Below are 23,007 nucleotides of genomic sequence, written 5' to 3' on the forward strand. Positions count from 1 at the left end.
TTAATAGATGCAAGATATTAATTCTTCTCTAGTAGTTTTACGAACCCTGCAGGTAAACAAAGGGCACAGCTTTCTTTTAGCTCTCCTGTAACCTTAGCACAGTCTTCACAATGTGAACACATACATTTTCAATAGCTTTACTATTGTAGATTAACCCCCTCTTCTACTAAACCACGCTAGCGTTTTTAGCGCCGGGAGCCGCGCTGAATGGCTCGCACTGCTCCCGACGCTCATAGAGTTCTTATGAGTGTCGGGGGCAGCACGGGTCATTCAGTGCGGCTCCCAGCGCTAAAACCGCTAGTGGGGTTTAGTAGAAGACGCCTTAAGTGCATTATTGCAGTGGTTCCCAGCCCTGTCCTGGTTGACCAGCAGCCAATCAGGTTTTCAGGATAGCCCTAATGAATATGCATGAAAGAGATTTGCATTTAATGAAGATGATAGGAGTGCAGATCTGCCCCATGCATATTCATTAGGGCTATTCCGAAAATCTGACTGACTAGTGGTCCTCCAGGACAGGGTAGGGGTCCACTGCATTAAGGTGACTGTGTTGTCCATATAGTTCAAGAGTAATCAGATCTATTGAGTTCTTTGTGGAGCCCTTAGAAACCTGTACATCTTTTCTCCCTGTGATTCCTGCTCTGTGTTTCATTTCCAGTTTTTAAATAAAAACAGAGAACTCGGAAGCTGAACATCTAGCATTTCTGTCTCTGTATGTTCTATTTACAAATCATGGATTGCTAGTAGCTTGGTAAAACTCCTGCCCAGGGTGACAAATCTAGAGCATAACCAAATATCTGCATTACCTGAAGGTAATATGTGCTGAAAACAAATTATTGTTCCAAACAAAGCTATTACTAGAACATTGGATATATTCCACATAATTGCCCAATGATTTTTCCAAATATATTATCCGATTTTAGTTAAGCATAGAGAAAGTGCAGTGCAATGTATATATAGTCCGCTACTGCCACTTCCCTGCTGGCATCTCTCTGATTGTCTTCCTCAGATGTCCTTATCCTTATGTAACCTCATTTATTTCTTCCTGTCTCCAATACCACTTTTATTTCCACTGCAAGCCATAACAGTGTTTCTTTTCCGATCACCGCTTTGCAAGGTATCTTATTGTCTATCTCAGGGCAGCAGAACTGAAACTCTCTGAACAATCTTGGAACAATTTTCTGGTCTGGCTTATGCTTACTGAACCATCCTTACTAGAGCTGTGTTTTACAGGAACAAAACTTGATCTACGAGGGTCATTTCATAAATAATGCCCACTTTTTTGTTTTTTTAAAATTCACATGTTTAATTTTTTTTCAAGTATTTCTTTACATATAAGGGAAATAATTTCAATTAATCTTTACAATATTTTGTTAATGGTTTCCACACATCCTGAAATTTCTTAAAATATCCCCGTTGTAGTGCAATAAACCTTTCCATTTTATAGATATGGCATAAAGAGTTCCACCAAAAGTTATAATTTAATCTCCTCCAATCCTTCCAATTATATGTAATTTGCTGAATGGCAACCCCGAGTCATTATAAGTAATAATTTATTGTTGTTCACAGAAATCTGACTTTTTGCTCTCATTTCCATACCAAATATCATAGTATCATAGGATAATGCCACTGGGTTATCTAATAAATTATTAATTTGGTCCTAAATTGATTTCCAAAAATTCATAATAAATGGGCAATGAAACAATAAATGATCTAAAGTTCCTGCTTCCAGATGACAATGCCAACATCTATTAGACAAAGAACTATCTAATTTTTGCAACCTAACAGGGGTCCACATCCATGTCAGGATGTGTGGAAACCATTAACAAAATATTGTAAAGATTAATTGAAATTATTTCCCTTATATTTATCAATTAAGGTGTAGGGAGGGGGAATTTTATTATTATATGTTTATATGATTATGAAATTAAATGGGTGGGAGGAATGGGAAAGGGGAAGGGATAAGAATTTATGAAATGTACCAATGATTGTTTGTAAGTGATGTTTTTATTGTTAATGTGAATGAATATATTTAACACTTAATGTAATTTTGAAAATGAATAAAGAATATAAAAAAAAAAAAAGTATTTCTTTACAATCCTTCAATATAGTCTCCCTGCTTTGCAATGACCGAGTCCCAATGTCCGGAAAGCTTCATTATTCCATCCAAGACACTGTTTTTGTTCAGTTGCCGAATGTCTCAGGTACCGGCAAAAAAAAGCTCTTTCAGAGATGCAAAACGACATCCACACATAGGTTGTTTCAACTTTGGAAAAAGGTCGAAGTCTGGTGGACTCATGTCTGGACTGTAGGGAGCATGAGGTAACACCTCCCAGCCGTATTTGCGTAGTTTTTCAATTACAACATTCCCTATGTGCGGGCAAGTGTTGTGAAGAATGAGTGACCCAGCCAAGAGCAACTGAGGTCGGGTTTGTGCATTTTTCTGCACATTTTTTGCAAAAAATCACAATAACATACTGCTGTAACACTTCTTCCACATGGAACTTTGTCTGTAATAATGATGCCTTCATGATCATAACCAAAAATTATCATTTGTTTAACTTTTGATTGAGATAGTCGAAATTTTTTTTGGCCGTGGGGAAGATAGAGCTCTCCACTCGTCATTGAAAAACTACACAAATGTGCTCCCTACAGTCCAGACATGAGTCCACCAGACTTCGACCTTTTTCCAAAGTTGAAACAACTTATGCGTGGACATCATTTTGCATCTCTGGAAGAGCTTTTTTCTGCCGGTACCTGAGCCATTCGGCAACTGAACAAAAACGGTGTTTTGGATGAAATAATGAAGTTTCACAGATGTTGGGACTCGGTCATTGAAAAACAGGAAGACTATATTGAATTGTAAAGAAATACTTGGGGGGAAAAAACATGTAAATTTAAAAAATAGTGTGCATTATTTATGAAATTACTCTCGTATATTTACAGAGATATGTTTCTAAATAGATTTGTTTTTACAGCAAGTATGTTTTGCATGTGAAAAACCTGTGAAAAGCAAGTTGCAGTGGTCCAAGCGAGAGGTGATAAGGGTGTGGATAAGGGTTTTGGTAGTGTGCTTAGAGAGGAAGGGTCAGATTCTGGTGATACTATAGGGAGAAAAACAATTTTGGTGGTCTGTTGATTTGTGCAGAGAAAGAGAGGAGTCAAAGGTTGTGAGCTGTCGAGACAGGGAGGATGAAAATGTTATCAAGATACCTTTTCGTTCAGCGTGTTTCATTTACAGATGGGCATGCGCCTGGGTGGAGACTGGGTGGAGCATGGGTGGGACTCACACTTATTTCATAATGTGTAGACTACTATAAGATAAGGACTAGGGGCCCAATTCACTAACCTGCCTGATCGTGCCAGATCCAGGACCGATTTGTGGCAGGCCGACTGATCCACAACGGGTCAACATGTTAATGGGGGCAATCGGAGGAACGACCCCCCCACCGACTACACGGATCACTAGTGAGCGATCCTGACGCATGCGCAGACTATGTTCTGTGCCTATAGATGGTCTGCCATGCGGTTTTTTTCCCGTGAACTGCTTTATTTTTATTTTTTGACTTTTTTTTACTCGCGAGCCCATGGTTTTAACCTGTGGGTTAAAACCACGGGCTCGTGCTGCGGGGCGACCAGCATTATTTTTCGGGACAGAGAAGAGAGCGGAGTTGGGCGCAAGCAGGAGAGTCGAGCAGGGTGGCCAGATTTATTTTTCGGGGCAGAGAACGGAGTGGGGTGGCAAGCAGGAGAAAATAAATTAAATAAAATCTGACGGGCAGGAGAAGGTAGAAGAAACACCTCATTACTTTGAAACTTATAACTTTTTGAATAGTAGCACATGATATGGTCAAACCATCAATTTTAAGCAATCTATCCTCTGGCTTCCAATATTAATCGGGACAGAGAGCAGGGTTTTTGCTCAAGCGACTGGTCCTCAGCAGTCACTTGTTTTTGGATCGGCCAGCCTTCTTTAGTTTAGTGAATCGCATCCTTCCTACATTTGCATGCCATTTCCCTCATTTGCATGCGCAGATCGGGTGTGGACAGGATCGGCATAGAGGTTAGTGAATCGGGTCAGAGGAAAATCAGGTCGCAAAAGTGGTCGGGACACGATCAGTGTCCTTAGTGAATCTAGCCCGAGATTCTTTAAATAGTGCCTAAAGGTGGGCAACCCCCCAAAAAATGCACACCAAGAGCTATTCTCTAAATGGTACTCCAATTGGGTGCCATTTAAAAAATAGCATGTAGCACTGGAATCCATGCCCTGCTTTTGGGTGCAAGGGTTTACACCAACTGAAACCTGGTACAAATCCTCCCATAAAAATAAGGTGTGAATCCCCCCCCCAAATTCTATAATATGGCACACATCTTTAATGAGTGTTTCCGCTCCCTCCCTGTCCCTTCCGTGATCATGCCCCCTTTTCAATTACTTGCTAAAAGATTTGCATGTGTATGTTTATAGAACAGCGTATAGCAAGATGCATACTCAAATCTAAATTGTTGCTTATCAGTGCCATAATTGTTAGTAGTCAATTATTGGTGTTAACTGATTCATTACACAATTTGCATGTGCAAATCAGGCACATGCAAATCGGGCACAAGTGCAATTTTTAGCATGATATATAGGGCTCCTTTTACAAAGGTGCGCTAGCATTTTTAGTGTGCGCTACCCGAAAAACTACCACCTGCTCAAGAGGAGGCGGTAGCGGCTAGTGCACGTGGCATTTTAGCGTGCACATTAATTCCCTAAAACACCTTTGTGAAAGGAGCCCATAGAGTCCGCGGATCAATGCACGTCTCTAGTAGCTAGGCGCGAGCATTTACACCAGCCCTATGTCTGCTATAAGTGCATGTACCTAAGTGCATATGCACGTAATCTATCTGGTTATGTTAGTTTTCTATAAAGTAAAGTAGGCACCTACATTTCTGTATAGAATAGGTGTCACATAGGGACCTTCTTGGAATCTAAATATAGGTTCACTGTTATAGAATATGTTTAAGCTTCATGCATTTATTATAAGAATACCGAAAGTCAGTTATCCCAGTTTTATTGTGCAATCTGTCATGAGCAAAACCTACCTGGAGAGAAATTCATGGCAAGGAGCAATAAATTGAGGACAATTAAAGTTTGAATTAATACTACAGTACAAGAGATGGCAAGAAGCATTTTTCATATTTAACAGTAGGTGTGTTGTATTGATTATAAGCTACAAGCTATTGTTCAACAGATGTTGAGCAATAAATATGTCAGGTAATACACTACAACTGTATAAAAATGACAGGTTAGGTATCTGGAATGTGTCCATAAAAAAAATATGCATCCATTCAAAATGATAAGGTAGAACTGACTACAGAAAAATCAGCATTGAATTTCTTGGCAGTGGGATAGGGCTCTTTGTAAGCTTTATTCCTCATGCGACATTCTCGATTGGCCTTAAAGGGCAACTACAATTTTAAAAGACAGTTGTGAATATGGAGATGTGATAGGGCATGGAGGAGGAAAGGTTGATAGGACCAATCAGAATGCTGATGAACCTGATAGAGAATAGATTTCATCTAGCAATCAGTATACAAAGCCCAGGTGAAATTCATGCAAATTGATTTTGGTCAGCACTCGTCCCTTTTACTTTTTCCTGCTGAAGCTAATCTGAAGTTTTCTGCCTGGTGAATTAACCCTTTATTTGGCATCGTGGCTCAGAAGCAACACGTGTCTTCTATGGCTCTTATGGGAGATCTGCATCTCCAAATGCCTGTTACTTGGCACTGTTGCTCTCATTCAGCATCAAGTTACGTAAAGCAACCATTTTCACCATCTGCCAATTAAAGGGTTAAAAATGACATTTAATAGAGGCCTTTGTTTGTGAATATCTTGTTGACAAAGTGATTCTGCTAAAGGCACACATACAGAAGTAAATTTGTGCCATGGTGTCCGACTAATTATAGGATCTCTCTGTCATGGACAACTGACATTATATAATGAAAAGGCAATTTTTGCCCACTGGCTGATAACATTTTTTTAAACTTTCAAAATATTAAGATAGAAAGAAAAGCAAAATCTTACCAGATATAACTTGTCCCCATCAATCCAGTGTTTCCATCCTCTGTTATATTTTTCGCCTTTTTGGACACAAATTAGTTTGGCACCATCCCAGGTCACTATCGTCTGCAAAAATCAAATTTAAATTCAACAAGGTGTGGTAAGGATGTTGGACAATGCTGAACCATTCACAATACTGAAGAATTAAAGGAAATGTAATTGCAGTGTATATATAACTTCTGTGAAACAAGAAATGTTGACAAGGGACAGATCAATGCGCATAAGTAGTCATTTCTGGCTGTAACCTTTTCTTTCAACTGCAAGGACGAACAACAGTCAAGAAAAGAAACATAGCTTGCACTGCCAATGTTCTAATTTGAATTTACATGAATATCTTGCACTGCCTGGAATTTCTGAAGCCTAAATCAAATATTCATTGGGCTCTGCCCAGTTAACCCTTTATTTGGCAGTGTTGCTCAGAATACAGGTCTGCACGGGAATGGGTCCCGCGGGGATCCCTCCTGACCAACAGGACTCCCACGGGACCCCCCTCTAGCCCACGGGACTCCCACAGGGATGGAAGGCTTTGGAAGCAGGGTTTGACTTACTGAGGCCTACCTAAATTTTGATGCAGCTGAGAGACCAGTCTGGTACCATGGTGAGCTCAGCACGCACACAGCTGAAAACCTTGCTGATTGGTCCTGCGGCGTGGCGGGGCGGGAACAGCAAACAAGGCTCTCAGCTGTTTACGTGCTGAGCTCACTGCTCAGCATGTACACAGCTGAGAGCCTTGCTTGCTGATTGGTCGGCAAGGCTCTAGAGCGGGAAGACACTTATTTAGTGATCCGCCCAGCACCCCAAAGGCCCTGATACTGGTGAGACTCGTCTCGAACTAGAAGAGAGTGACCCAAGGAGGCAGGAGACAAGGAACCGAGTGATTTTTTTTTTAACAGACCCGAGCTGAGGACGGAGCAGCAGTGAGCACAGCAGGCATGAGGAGGTGCATCAGAGAAGCAGGAGGATTCGGCAGCCGGTAGTCAGGTAATTAACTTAAACATAAAAGAAACTGTAGAATTGATGATCCTGATGAAATCTTTTACTGTGTTTTATTTTTGAATTCATCTGCACCTTTTTCAAATAAAGATTTCATCAGGATCATCAATTCCACAGTTTCTTTTGTGTTTGCGTTCCTGTTTTCCTAGTGGAATCTCTAGTGGAACCTTTTTTTGTTTTCTGTTCAGGTAATTAACTTATAAACCCCCTCTTTTACTAAGGCTGACATGTCCATTATATTCTATGGACGCATTAGCATTTAGCGCATGCTAAATCGGCTAGCACGCTTTAGTAAAAGAGGGGATTTATAAGTTAATTACCTGAACAGAAAACAAAAAAAGGGTTCCACCAAAGAGATTCCACATGTAAAATAGCAGCGCAAACACAAAAAAAACTGTGGAATTGATGATCCTGTCAGAAGTAATTGCTGCTTTTTATGGGGATGGGTGGGGATGGATGGGATTACTCATGGGGATGGGCGGGGACGGAAGGGATCCTGGTGGGGGCGGGTGAGGACAGAAAGGATCCTGGCGGGGACGGGTGGGGATGGGGGGATTCTGGCGGGGACGGGTGAGATTTCTGTCCCCGTGCAATTTAATCGATTTGTAAGTTAAGGAGTTACTTTTTTACTTTTACACTGTATGTATGTACAGTACTGATGATTTTATATTGTGTTTTATTCCCTGATTGTCCAGCACTTCTTGTTGTATACCACCTCAAACTTTTATGGCTTTGGTGGTATATAAAAATAAATTATTATTATTGTCTGTGGTTAAAGGACTGGGGCAGATTCCCCTCTCAGGCATTCTGCCAAAAGTTACACTGTATCAAATTTAATTTAATGTAAATGCCTTGAATATGCCATGCTGCTGGCAGTCAGGACTTAGGAGCACCAATGGCATGAGTATGAAGGCCTGCCATCACTCTGCGGCTGAAAAGGCAGAGACAATGGGCTCCTTTTACAAAGGTGCATTAGGGCCTTAACGTGCGCAATTGCGCGCATTAAACTCCCAAGCGCACTAGCCATTACCGCCTCCTTTTAAGGAGGCGATAGATTTTGTGTGTGTGCTAAAAACCCTAGCACACCTTCATAAAAGGAGTCCAATGTGAATAAATTAAGTTCAGGGCCTCTGAGCTGCTGCTGTGTTCAGTGTTCTGCCACATTCCTGCACTTCACTTTGGTGAAGACTTTTTTTTTTTTTAGTACAGTGGTACCTCGGTTTACAAGTGCACCGGTTTGCGAGTGTTTTGCAAGACAAGCAAAACATTTGCAAAATCGGCGCCTCGTAAATCGAGCGTGCCTCGATTTGTGAGCGGCGCCCCCCGCAATCCGGCACCCTCCCCCCCGCGATCTGGCACCCCTCCCCCCGTGATCCGGCACCCCTCCGCCGCGATTCGGCACCCCCCCACCGCGATTCGGCGCACCCCCCCGCCGCAATCTGAAGTCCCCCAGACCCACCCGAACAGGCTTCTTACTTCCATCTTGTCCTCGGCACTGGCACCGGCATGTCCTGTGCGTTGGTGCCGGTTCCCAAAGATCGGCCTCCTCTTCTTTGCTGGGCCTTGAACATCTGCACATGCTCAAGGCCTGCGAGTTCATGCTCTCTCCAAGATCTCCAAGAATCTCAGAGAGAGCGTGAACTCGCAGGCCTTGAGCATGCACAGATGCTCAAGGCCCAGCAAAGAAGAGGAGGCCGATCTTCAGGCACCGGCACCAACGCACAGGACATGCCGGTGCCAGTGCCGAGGACAAGATGGAAGTAAGAAGCCTGTTTGGGTGGGTCTGGGGGACTTCAGATCGCGGCGGGGGGGGGGGCCGAATCGCAGCAGGGGGGTGCTGGATCGCAGTGGGGAGGGTGCCGGTTCACGCTGGGGGTGACCTTCGGGGGGAGCAATGCCGGTTCTCATGGGGGGGGATAGAGCAGCGCCGCTGGCCTCGGGGGATGGGGGTGGGTGGGAACAAATCAAGCGAGTTTCCCTTAGTTCCTATGGGGAAACTCGCTTTGATATATGAGTATTTTGGTTTATGAGCATGCTTCTGGAACAAATTATGCTCGTAAACCAAGGTACCACTGTATTAGGAAGGCTATGCAGGGAAGGGGTGGTAATGTGGCAGAACAGCTAAGAGACCTTGCCTTTATTTTTTTTTTATTTTGTTTCTTGCATATGGCCTGCTGGAATCCTTTTGGCCAATGGCGAGGCAAAGCAAGGGGAGCTGTGCCAAAAAGATGGGCTGATATATTTGCTCCATCAAGGACTGGAATTTGTCAATGCTGATTAAGTTTTTAAGTACCTTTTAAGTACATTAAACTTTTTCCAGTTATGATTTATTTCATTATCCTATCTAATACCTCTATTGTTAGGAATTTAGGAATTGGGGGGGGGGAATATCTGCTAATGCTCATAGATTAAAAATACAATCTAGAAAGATAAAAAATAAAAATAAATAAAGGACATTTTATAAAAATCAAACACTTATTAACTGGATTCAAAGATAAAAATGAACTGCTCTGGCAATAAATTTCTCAACATTCTCCTCAAGTGTGAAAAAATATTTATAGCATGGCAAAAAATGACTGCTCTAACATACCACAAATTAACTGAACTGTTATGAGCAGGTATTCTCTTTCTTTCATCACATTCCCTGCAGGTACAGCGTGAGCCCTGATATTAACCACTGTGTAAATGGAAACGTTAATCATAGGTTTTTTACCTGCACCACTCTGTTGTCAAGTCCTTTGGTTTTCTCTTCAAACTCCACTCCAACCGTGAAATTCAACTCGTAGTTTCTAAAAGTACTTAAAGTTTTCGTCTGAAAGTTGTCTCCGTCTTGAACCAATTCTTTAGTTTGTTTCAGGTGCAGTGCAATTTTGCGAGTGGCAAAGTCTATATCTGTTAAAAGAAAATGTACTGTAATAATTTACGTATCCAGAGTCCAACCTGAGATACTGAAGGAATTCAATATATTCAATATATTTATTAACGATCTGGAGACGGGGACAAAATGTGAGGTTATCAAATTTGCTGATGACACCAAACTCTGCAGCAGGGTTAGAAACACGGAAGACTGCGAAGACCTACAAAGGGACCTAACGAGACTGGAAGACTGGGCAAAAAAGTGGCAAATGAGTTTTAACGTAGAGAAATGCAAGGTCATGCATGTAGGGAAAAAGAACCCGATGTTCAACTACAAAATGGGGGGAACACTGCTAGGGGTGAGTAACCTGGAAAGGGACCTGGGGGTGATGGTCGACTCATCACTGAAACCATCGGTGCAATGTGCGACAGCCTCAAAGAAAGCAAACAGAATGCTGGGCATCATCAAAAAGGGTATCACGACCCGGACGAAGGAAGTCATCATGCCACTGTATCGCGCAATGGTGCGCCCGCACCTGGAGTACTGTGTTCAATACTGGTCGCCGTACCTCAAGAAGGACATGGCGGTACTCGAGGGAGTGCAGAGGAGGGCGACTAAGCTGATAAAAGGTATGGAAAATTTTCCATACGCTGACAGGTTAAAAATGCTGGGGATGTTCTCCCTGGAGAAGAGGAGACTTAGAGGGGACATGATAGAAACCTTCAAAATCCTTAGGGGCATAGAGAGAGTAAATAAGGACAGATTCTTCAAACTGAGAGGAGCCACAAGCACTAGGGGTCACTCGGAGAAATTGAAAGGGGACAGGTTTAGAACAAATGCTAGAAAATTCTTTTTTACACAGAGGGTGGTAGACACATGGAACGCGCTTCCGGAGGAAGTGATAGGCCAGAACTCTGTACAAGGATTCAAGAAGGGTTTGGATAGGTTCCTGGAGGATAAGGGGATAGAGGGGTACAGATAGAACTTGAGGTAGGTTATAGAAGTGGTCAGAAACCACTTCACAGGTCGCAGACCTGATGGGCCGCCGCGGGAGCGGACCGCTGGGCGAGATGGACCTCGGTCTGACCCAGTGGAGGCAACTTCTTATGTTCTTATGTTCTTAATAATTGATATGAATGTGAGAATGACTGATATGTACGAGGGCTGTTCAAAAAGTATCAGACCTTAATTTTTCTTGTGTAAACAAATAAAGCTAGGGAGGCATGGTTTGGTGCACATATGTAGGCGATCCTAATGCGCATGCTTGAATTTTTTCCACCCACAGAAGCTATCAGTCGCCGGCAGACCGCCGATGAGTGAGGACGTGTAAGTGAGCGCCATCCGAATTTCATTTTTGACAAAATGACAGAAAAAGTTGAACAATGCTACTGCATTAAATTTTGTGTAAAGCTTGGCGATTCCCAAGTGGAAATGATCCGCAAGATTCAACAGGCCTTCGGGGACGAAGCAATGGGCACCACACAGATAAAGGAGTGGTACAACCGCTTCAGAGATGGCCGCACATCAGTGGAGAGTGAAGCACGTTCTGGTAGGCCCTCAACATCCAGAAATGAGATCATCATTGACCAAGTGAGGACTCTGGTGATGCAGGATCGTCGAATCTCGATCAGAGAACTTGCAGACGAGGCGAGCATCAGCGTTGGATCTGTTCATTCCATTCTGACTGAGGATTTGAGCTTCAGGAGAATTTCAGCGAAGTTCGTGCCAAAGCTGCTAACGATTGAGGGAAGCAACTCCATTTGGAAATCGCACAGGACATGCTGGAGACTGTGAACAGTGATCCCAACTTCCTCAGCACAGTGATCACTGGCGATGAGTCCTGGGTTTATGGGTCGATGTCATCATCTTGGAAGCATTCAACATCCCAGAGGCCAAAAAAAAGCAAGGCAGGTCCACAGCAATGTCAAAGTCATGCTGACTGTCTTCTTTGACTACAGTGGCTTGGTTCATCATGAGTACACACCACACGAAACAACCATTACCAAGGAGTACTACCAAGAGGTTATGTGTCACCTTCGTAACTCTGTGAGACACAAACAGCCAGACCTGTGGGCAGCAGGCAATTGGCAGCTCCATCACGGTAACGCACCTGCCCATTCTTCACATTTGATATGGAGTTTCCTGGCCAAACACAACACACCTATGATTTCTAAGGCTCCCTAGTCTCCCGACATGGCTCTATGTGACTTCTGGCTTTTCCCCAAGCTGAAAATGTCCCTGAAAGGGATCAGATTTCAGTCAAGAGAAGACATCATGCAGAATGCGATGGACCAGTTGCAAGCATCTGAAAAGAGGCAGCCCAAGGAGATTAGTATAAGATTGTTGTATCTGAATACGAGTATTTTTTATCAATAAAGATCTGATACTTTTTGAACAGCCCTCGTATGTGAGAATGTGGTGACTACCAAAAATTGTTAGTATTATCTCTAGAAGACAATAGAGGTGATTTTAAAAGCATCTATACATGCACATGACCACATTAAAGGCTCCCCCCCCCCCTTCCCCATTTTATAAAACCGTGCTAGGCTTTTTTATCACCAGCCAAAGCAGTGGCATAGTAAGGGGGACAAGGGGGGTCCACCCCAGGCACCATCTTAGTAGGATTGTGGCACCCCTCCTCCTATTTGCCCCCCACTCCTTCCCTACTGCCCCCACCTACACTGCCACGCATTTCCCCCGTGCCTCTGTAACGTTCCTGGCGTGAGCAGTAATCCCTAACTTGCTGTCATGTCTGCATCGGCTCTTCTTCTGATGTCACTTCCTGGACCTACATCTAGGAACTGACATCAGAGGGAGAGCCCACACAGGCGTGAAAGCAGGTTGGGGGTTACTTGCTGCTCATGTCAGGAACGTTACAGAGGTATGTGGGGTGGGAAGCAGCAAGCATGCGCATGGCAGTGGGGGGGAGGGACAGGGAAGGAGCATGTAGGGGTGAGGGAGGGTTGCCTCTGCCCCAGACACCTCTCGTCCTCACTATACCACAGTGGTATTAGCTCTGACGCTCATAGAATTCCTATGAGCATTGGAGCTAATACCGCCGTGGCCAGCGATAAAAAAGCCTAACGCTGCTTCATAAAGGGGGCTGTTAATTTCATGGGAATTGATCTGGAACACAGTTCCACCACTTCTCTTCAGACTCCGGAGCTAGAACAGCCTGCAGGGAAGAGGAGGAGAGAGGATAAGCATAGAGTATAGAAAGGAATAACCACTTCTCCCTAATTCAGTCCGTCTTCTCCTGTTCTTCCTGCCTGTGACCTAACCCCTTACCCCATTCCTCATTACCACTTCCTTTTTATTTACAAATAAAACCACGGCGGCATTTACAGATGGGTTGCATGTGTAAACAGAGATTTTGGAAGCTTGCTAATATGCGTAGATGATAGGGATGCTGAAATTAGAAGAGAGTTTATCACAGGCATGGTTTGGGCAAGCTGAACAAATTACATGTGTCTTTTCATTTTACAATGGCAATATACGTAGAGGCAAAACATATCTTCCTGTCAGCTTTCTCACTTCTTCTGAACCAAGTGCAACTTTTATAAAAGGGTTTATTTGGGCTGGGAATTTTATTCTGTCTTTTTTTTTTTTTTTTTAAATATAACTTTTGTGGCTTTGCTATATTGACTGCCTCACCTTTAGCCCCATGTTTATTCACACCTTCAAAAAATGTAACAAAATGATTAGGCAAGACTTCCCTCGGCTATACCCATATTTTATTTGTCCCATTAAACCATGACTAAAGTGCTCATTTTCAAAAAAGATAGACATCCAAAAAACAACATAAACTGGCACTTGAATGTCTTGCTGATCAAAACGTCCAAGTGGCCATTTTGAAACTGACTTTCTAGACGTCTTTCTGGTCATTTTTTTCCAGTGCATCTAAATCTTAAAGAAGCATGATAGAGGCATGTTTTGGGCAGGCTTTGGACTTGGACTTTCTGTGGGGATAATCAAACTTGTAACAAACATCCAGGGCACCATTTAGATGTTTGGGACTAGACCTGTTTTATAAATGAATACGGGTCATGCTTAAACTGACCAGATGACCACTGGAAGGATTAAGGCAGGGCTCCCTCTTACTCCCCCAGTGGTCACTGATCCCCTCAGCCACCCAAAGATGTGAAACCCCCCACTCCAGTACATTTCAGTTTGTATGACAGCTTCAGATGGCCACACAGACAGCTGAGCACAGCAGAAGCACGCTCTAAGGCAGGGTGTCCAACCTGCGGCCCTGTGAAATATTTTGTGCGGCCCCGGTCGAGGGTGATGCAGTGTTTTCCTCTGCTGACTCCAGTATTTACCGTCTTGCCGGCTCCCTCCTCTGTCTTGCTGCAGCATTTGCATGTTTGTGCGGCCCCAGAAACATTTTTTTCAGCCAATGCAGCCCAGGAAAGCCAAAAGGTTGGACACCCCTGCTCTAAGGGGTACTGCAGAGAAAGTCACATAAAAAGGCATTCTTTTTAAAATCCACAAAGAAAAACCTGCCCTGTGTCTCTTCTATTATATATTGGTTTACTAAATATATATATATATATATATATATATGTATGTATGTGTGTGTGTGTGTGTACTATATATATGTAAACATACGGAGTGTATTTATTTTATATATAATACTTTGCATAATTAAATGTGAAAGGTAATCAGTATTCAGAGGACGCTAGAATAAAATCCACCAAGGCAGTATACTCTAATAAATACACGAAAGTAATGTTGTCCCTTAGATCATATGCCAATATATATATAAATGCCAATAAAGTGAAGAGAATCAAAAGTAAAGCAAAATAATCACTGAAAATGAAATCACTCAATAATCTCATTAATGTCCAAACTATAGTGTCGTAGTAAGAGGGGGGGGGGGGGTGGCGGGGTAGGTACGCCCTGGGCGCCGTCTTGGTGAGGGCGAAGTCATCCATCCTCCTCTGTGCCTTCTGCTCCTTCCCCATCCCTCCCCCACTGCCTTGGGTGTACGCCACTTCCCTTTCCCTATATCTGTAACATTCCTGGCGTGAACAGCAGCCCCCCAAGCTGCTGTCGAGCCAGCATCGTCTCTTTGTCTGATGTCACTTCCTGGACCCTTGCAGAAAAGAGTGGCAACTTCCATGTCTAAGTGCTACATTTACATGTGGAAATGCCAATGTCAAAATTTTCACATATAAGTGCTACCAATTATATAGTCTCATTTTAGAAAATTATATTCATAATTGGAACCAATTAAGTGATGTATATGGATTTTCAGAAAGCATTTGACAAAGTCCCTCATGAAAGAATCCTAAGAAGTTAAAAAAGTCATGGGATAAGAGACAATCATCTTATTGTGGATTGGAAAGTGGTTAAAAATAGAAGATGGACAGTATGATTCCTTTTTGAATTTTCTCAATGGAGAAAGGTGAATAAAGGAGTACTGTGGGGGTTTGTACTGGAAATGTGCTTTTCAACTTATTTATAATTGATCTGAAAATGAGAACAATGAATGTGGTGATGAAATCTGGAGAGGACATCAGATTATTCAAAATCATTAAACTATATGCAGCAGTGAACAATACACTGAAATCTTCTGCTATGTGTGGGGCAGTGGCCTAAAGGAAAACAAAATGCTAAGAATTTGTGAAAAAGTAATAGAGAAAAATGCATTGGACAGGTCCATGGTGCAACCAGACCTTGAAATGTACAGTTCTAGTTGCAGCATCTCAGAGCCAACTTAGAGAAGGTACAGAGAAGAGTGACCGAAATGATAAGGGGATGGAATGACCCCTATGAGGAAGGGTTAAAGGGATTAGGGTTTCTAGCTTGAAGAAGGGACAGCTAAGGAAAAGGTCTATAAAACCCTGAGTGGAGTGGAATGGTTGTTTATGCTTTTAAAAAGGACAAACACTAGGTGACACGCCATGAAGTTCCTAAGTAATACATTTAACAAATCAAAGAAAATAGTTTTTCGCTCAGATCATAAATAGAACTCTGGAATTTGTATGATGTGATAAAAGCAATGTGCATAGCTGAGTTTAAAAAAAAAAGTTTATACAAGTCCATAAACTAGTGTGCCTCGTGAGATTCTAGGTATGTTGCCAGATGCTGGGGCTGACTGCCTACAGGATGTATCTCTCGCGGTGAGAGGCACATCCTGTAGGCAGTCAACTGGCGCTGGTGCCTCTCCTCCTCCCTGGTGTCTGCCCTCCTCTCCATGTCTTATCTTTTTCAGCAATCCCCCCCCCAACACACACACAGGCATCACAGGACCTTATCTGCAGGGCCTCTGCGCATGCGTGAATATCAACGTGATGATGTCACATATGTGCATGGCATCACGTCAGTGAACAAGCACTTCTGGATGCCTTCAAGCCATGGCCCCCAATTTAGTGTGCCACCGGCTCATAAAGTTTGCGAAACACTGAACTAGGGGATACTTAGGGAATTCCACTACTTATCCCTGGGGTTAAGCAGCATGGAAACTAGAGCATCCTAAAATGGAACTTTCCTGCGCACTGAACCCATTTCTAGTACTGCTGTCAATTTGGCTTCTTTCCAATTTGAACTTTTTCTGGATGTTCACTATTGTTAGCCTGCAGCCACTGGGAAAAAAAAATAATTTAAGAGCATTTAGGCCTGGATTCTGTATAGGACGCCCAGCCTCAGAAGCCATTTTGAGAATTGCACACGGGCGTTCTATAGAGAATCATGCCTAAGCCCACCTAATAACCCGATTCTCTAACCCAGGGGTGCCCACACTTTTTGGGCTTGCGAGCTACTTTTAAAATGACCAAGTCAAAATGATCTACCAACAATAAAATTTTAAAAAAACACAACGCACACTGTACTCAGAGAATTGTTAATTATCATTCCTATTCCGGGGTTTTTTCAAAGAGGTCAAAGCAGATGACTCTATGCACTGTCACCTCAGTAACAACCATACAAAAATAGACAAATACCCACCCCCTCCCTTTTTACTAAACCACGATAGCAGTTTTTAGCTCAGGGAGCTGCGCTGAATGCCCAGCTCTGCTCTCGACGCTCATTGGCTCCCTGCGCTAAAAACCTCTATTGCGGTTTAGTAAAAGGGGACCATATTGTAAAATATAGACAGCAGATATAAATTCAGACACATTTTGATCACTAAATTTAAAATAAAATCATTTTTCCTACCTTGTCTGGTGATTTCATGAGTCTCTGGTTGCACTTTCTTCTTCTGACTGTGCATCCAATCTTTCTTCCCTTCTTTTAGCCTGTATGCTTCCTCTCCTCCTGACCTCATTCCACCCCCCCAACACGTTTTCTTCTTCTCTCCCTGCCCTCTCTTTTTTTCTCTCTTCATGCCCCCTTTCTTTTTTCTGTTTCTCTTCTTTCCTTCTGTCTCCCTGCCTGCCCTCTTTCTCCCTCCCTGCCCTCCCCCAAGCCACTGCCACTGCCGCTGCCATCGGATAACAGGCCCCCAAAGCCGCCCGCCGCTGGCCAAGCTCTCCTTGCTTCGGGCCCACCAGCATTCCTCTCCCCGACATCAATTTTGCCGTCGGAGAGGAAGTTCCGCTGGCCAGAACTTCCTCTCCGACGGTAGAATTGACGTTGGGGAGAAGAAGGCTGATCAGCCCAAGATTGACCTATTGGGAGAAATGCTGCCGGGTCCTGCCTTTGAGGAAACAGAAAGTAGGCAGGACCTGGCAGCAAGAAGAGCAAATCGCAAGCTTCACTGACCTGTCTCCCGCTTTAGCCCGTGAACGGGGCTCTAACATGTGCGTGCCGGCTTCCCTTCTCTTCCCCCCCCAACATAACTTCCGGTTTCAGAGGGAAGAGAAGGGAAGCCGATACAAGCACACGGTTAGCCCCCGGAGCATAAGTTCTTCAAGCCGTTTTTTTTTTTTAAATGTTGTGCAGCGGAGGCAGCAGCAGAATTCAGGAGCAGGCCAGTCAGGAGGGGAAAAAAGAGAAGGGAAGAAGGGAACCCGCTCTGCGATCGACAGGGTCGCCTAAGCGAGCGATCTGTCAATCGCGATCGACGTGTTGGGCACCCCTGGTCTAGTATGTTTGTTAGTAGCAAATGAAAATGAATCCATGAGATAATTGGGAGAAAGTCCAAACAAGATTTTGTAGCAAAAACATCCAAATTTAAACTTAATCCAAGCCTCCACTGGCAACTAATGTAGTGTGCAAAATAAGGCAGTGATATGATCATATTTTTTCAATCCGAAAATCAGCCTAACTGTAGTCTTGGGGGGGGGGAGATGGGTTGCCACTAAACTTATCGTGGCAGGGAGAACCCTTGCCGTGATATGCTCAGCTGCAACCTGATTCTCTAACCGGCGCCTGTGACATGGACATCGGTTAGAGCAGGGGTGCCCAACACGTCGATCGCGATCGACAGGTCGCTCGCTCAGGTGACCCCAGTCTAGTTCACGGTCCTGGTCATTCGCGGTATTTTCTGAGCACGAAGGAGAGGGCAGCCAGAGTGCCGGCGAGTGAAGGAAATCACTCGCGGTATGCTCCATCCGCCTCTTCCTGTACTAAAGTCGGGCCTCACCAATCAGGAGCTGCTTTGACACGCAGCGCCTGATGTTAATGTATTCATACCTTTTGTCTAAAGGTACGAATACATTAACATAAAAGATTCTGCTCTTTGAATATTAGATTCAGTATTTTCCAGTGAAGTAAAATTCATCTAACAAATGTGTGGCAAGGTTAATGGTAAAGAAGCTAACTTTTACTTTGCAATGAAATAGCAGACCCTGCAAAAGTCCCTCCAAAGATCTGCAGGAATCCTCCACCTACATTCCTGACACTGGCAGTGCTATTTCAATACTGCTTTTTCAATAGCAAAGGTCAGACAAATTCTGCAGGACTCCAGAGGATCTACCTGTCCCTAATGACTGAACATAGTATTAAAGCACACCCTCCCTCCCACATACACACTCTGGAAGCAATGCAGTTGGAGGGCTCCCGCACAGCTCACCGGAAACATTGCCCTGTTCCATATCAATACAGCACTGACTTTCTATTAGATATAGTGGACATGTGCCTAGGAGCATTTGTTCTACAAAGGGTATAGTGTTCTCTTCTTACCTGCTTCCAGTTAGAAAGAGAGAGCAATGCTTCTTAGCTGAATCTGCCAGCTTCAGTCTGAAAGCTGAGCTGAGTCTTGTAGCACTCAGTAGCACTATATGATCAGACTTCAAATTGAAGCCAGCAGAAAAGGAGGCAGATGTACAGTAAGTAGGAAGCCTTACTTTCTTTTTGGCAGAAGAGAGATGATAGCATTTAGCTCGTGCTATTTCAGTGGTTGTTAAAGAAAGTTACATTCAGGTACAGTAGGATTTGCCTGTCTCCAGACAGCTTGCAATCTGAAGTTTGTACCTGAAGCATTGGAAGATTAAATGATTTGCCTAAAGCCACAAGGACTGCGATTGGGATTTATACCCTTGTTTCGTTGGTTCATATGCCATGAAGTTCCTAAGTAATACAAGAGTTCCTAAGTAATACGCAAAATAACCTAGTGCAGGGGTAGGGAACTCCGGTCCTCGAGAGCCGTATTCCAGTCGGGTTTTCAGGATTTCCTCAATGAATATGCATTGAAAGCAGTGCATGCATTGGGGAAATCCTGAAAACCCGACTGGAATACAGCTCTCGAGGACCGGAGTTCCCTACTCCTGCACTAGGTTATTTCTCTATTCTAGATTGCTGTGGGAAAGGTAAGGAGGACGAATGTTGAAAATCTTATACTTAAGAGTGCATGAGTTGTAAATTTGTTGCGGAGAATGTGGTGAAATTGGTAAGTTTAGCAGGTTTTTTGTTTGTTTGTTTGTTTTTAAAGTGTGGATAATTTCCTAAAAGAGAAGTCCATAAGCCATTATTGAAATAGCTTGGGAAATCCACTGCTTATTCCTAGGATAAGCAGCATAAAATCTGTTTTACTGCTTGGGATCTAACTAGATACTTGGAACCTGGGTTGGCTACTGTTGGAAAAAGGATGCTGGATTTGATGGGCCTTCAGTCTGACCCAGTATGGCAATTCTTATGTTTTTATAAACCCTTGTGATTACATGCTTAAAGGATTTAAGCGCCAAGGTTTGAGAATTACGACTAAGTGCAATTATATGCTTAATTACATAGAAACATAATCTAATCTAATTTTCTATTTGTGCATCACACATACCTATACAGGCTCAAGGCGACTTACAAAGGAGGAAGTAAGAGAGAGAGAGAGGGAGAGGAAGGGGGTAGGGAGATAAATGACAGATAAAGGCCAAATGGCCCATCTAGTCTGCCCATCCGCAGTAACCATTAGCACCAATTAATCCCTATTATAGTTGATTATTGGTATTTAGTGCAAATTAGCACCCAATTTATCAAATTAAACTATGTGCATAACTGGGGTGAGCTACTGGAGAGATGGAGCCAAATGGGGCTGGCGATCTACCTCTGACCTCTCCGCGATGTTAGACATATGCTGTGTTGTACATTTAAACATTCATATAGTCCCTGCTGTTTAGATCTTACAATCTGATCAAACAGATAACAGGGCAAGTAGAGGATCAGCGAGTTTAGAAACATAGAAACATGATGGCAGATAAAGGCCAAATGGCTCATCCAGTCTGCCCATCCGCAGTAACCATTATCTCTTCCTCTCTATAAAACAGGGGTGTCCAATGTCGGTCCTCGAGGGCCGCGATCCAGTCGGGTTTTCAGGATTTCCCCAATGAATATGCATGAGATCTATTAGCATACAATGAAAGCAGTGCATGCAAATAGACCTCATGTATATTCATTGGGGAAATCCTGAAAACCCGACTGGACTGCGGCCCTCGAGGACCGACATTGGACACCCCTGCTATAAGAGATCCCATGTTCCTATCCCACACTTTCTTGAATTCAGACAGTCTCTGTGATTCTAAGTGTGAAAGAGATGAGTCTACAGACATATGGGAAAACCTGGACATGTCCTTTTCCAAAACCTGACATTTGTCCGGGTTTTGGAAAGCCCCGAAGAGCTCTAGCCGCATCTGGAGGGCCTCTGAGCATGTGTGGATAATGTTACACACATCCATGCATGCTCCAGGCCCTCCAGATGTGGCTGGAATTAATCTGGAAGAAGAGAGGAGGCTTTGTGGGGGCAAAGCTGGGATGGGATGGGGCTTGAGACAGAATGGGGCAGGGTCATGTATCTGGGGTTTCCTGGAGAAAAATATGATAACCCTACAGATGATTTGCAAGTGAACTTTCTCAACAGCAACTCTGCTTTCATGAAGTTTGCTGCTGCAGGAAATTAGGCTACTGAGAGATAGTTTAACTTTTCAGAAAGACACTAAAGCTTGTTTATTTTAGACAGGATTTTGGCAATGCCTGAATGGTTGGGAGAAGGTATAGGTGAGGGTTATGAATACTGTGGGTAAGATGCAGTGGCATACCTAGTGTATTTGACACTCAAAGAAGATCATTTTTTAACACCACACTAACAAAAAAAATGTATTCTCTGCTGTCCTCTCCCCCCTCCACCCACGTTACAATTTATGCCTTAGCTGTGCAAGCCAGTGGAAGAAGTCTTTTGCCCTGGGGTTCAGGATGATACATCACAGCCATTTAAAAAACCTTTCATTGTGGCACTGTGCAGCACTGCGCTTTCATTGTGGGACTATTCAGCGCAGCCCCATGGCTCCAGCACGTGGTGCATGTGATGGGGGGTGGGGCAATGCCCAAAATCAGCACCCCTCTGATGCAGGATGTGATGTATGTGGTGGGGGGACAATGCTCCCCATACCCCTCCATCAGCACTCCACCTTATAGGTGTTGTATGTGGTGGAGGACAATGCCTTCTCACACACCCCCATCAGCACATGTGCCACATGTGGTGGGGGGCCAATACCCCCATACCCCATATAAGCATTCCACTTTGATCAGACAATACCTCCCCACACCCCTCTGATCCAGAAATGCCACTCCATCTCAATCTAGCAACAGTACTCCAGTTTCATCCAGCATGAAGGGCGTCGCTCTTAATAGTCAGCTCTTAAATGATGGCAGTAAAAGGGCAACACTGAACTGGCAGCTCTTAAAGGGCCACACTGAATGGTCCCATTCCGTCTGCCCTGGGCCTCTGTGCAATGGAAAAGTTGGAAGCACACTTCCAGCTGCTGATACTGGCACACCTCATATATGTTTAGTTCGTACTCCCTTAGTGACTGCATCTAGGGCGGACAACTCCCACTGCATTGCCCTTTGTAAACCACTGGTAAGATGAGAAGGAAAAAAAAGGTTTGGACAAATTCCTGGAGGAAAAGTCTATAGGCTGTTATTAAGACATGGAGGAAGCCTCTGCTTGCCCTGGATCGGTAGCATGGAATATTGCTACTCTTTGGGCTTTGGCCAGGTACTAGTGACCTGGATTGACCAACGTGAAAATTGTCTACTGGGCTTGATGGACCATTGGTCTGACCCAGTAAGGCTATTTTTATGTAATCTTATGTAATCTTATGTATTGCTGATATTTTACCTGTAAGTCACTTTGAACTTTGTAATCTTACCATCTGCTAAATTTAATGCATGAAATTAAATGGAATCAGGAAATTGTGGGAAATTAGGATTCTCGATTACCGCATCCAATTGATATGCAACTCGTACTCCCATTGGGAGAGAGCCGAAAGCAACAAAGCAATACATCTCAAACATTCCTAATTAATAATTTGCTGTTAAAAAAACAGTATATCGTTAGTTGGCAATATTGCCCATTTAGCTGGGTAATGTCCAGCTCAAAGAGAAACATTTCAGCTAAGATGAATAACTTCTTTACAGGGAGGACATCGCTTCAGGACACAGAGTTCCTCTTTGTAGAAAAATCAGGCAATCTCTGAGATGAACAGAGTAAAGGTCATGATCATTTTTTGTCTTTATGGAGACAACGAAAACCAATGTCCTTGAGCTAGTTTCCATTCACCACTGATAACAATTGCTAGATTAAGCGCATTGTATATTGTAAAAAGGGCAGGATCATACTTATCAACAGAATCATGTGAAAATGCTCACATCGAAAACAAATGAAATATTTGCCATTGTACATACA

The 23,007-nt window shown here is 43.4% G+C and overlaps 1 protein-coding gene across 1 annotated transcript in view; it reads right to left on the reverse strand.

The window, feature by feature from the left end:
• The window catches only part of RBP2 (retinol binding protein 2), a 51,547-nt gene that overhangs the window by 23,085 nt on the left and 5,455 nt on the right, over nucleotides 1-23,007 (reverse strand). The window contains exons 2-3 of the mRNA XM_033959518.1: nucleotides 9,804-9,982; nucleotides 6,062-6,163 (exon numbers count right to left, since the gene is read on the reverse strand). Of these exons, the coding sequence (XP_033815409.1) occupies nucleotides 6,062-6,163; nucleotides 9,804-9,982 (281 nt within the window). The remainder of the gene's footprint in view (nucleotides 1-6,061; nucleotides 6,164-9,803; nucleotides 9,983-23,007) is intronic.

This window comes from Geotrypetes seraphini, chromosome 9 (genome assembly GCF_902459505.1).
Source record: "Geotrypetes seraphini chromosome 9, aGeoSer1.1, whole genome shotgun sequence".
NCBI lineage: Eukaryota > Metazoa > Chordata > Amphibia > Gymnophiona > Dermophiidae > Geotrypetes > Geotrypetes seraphini.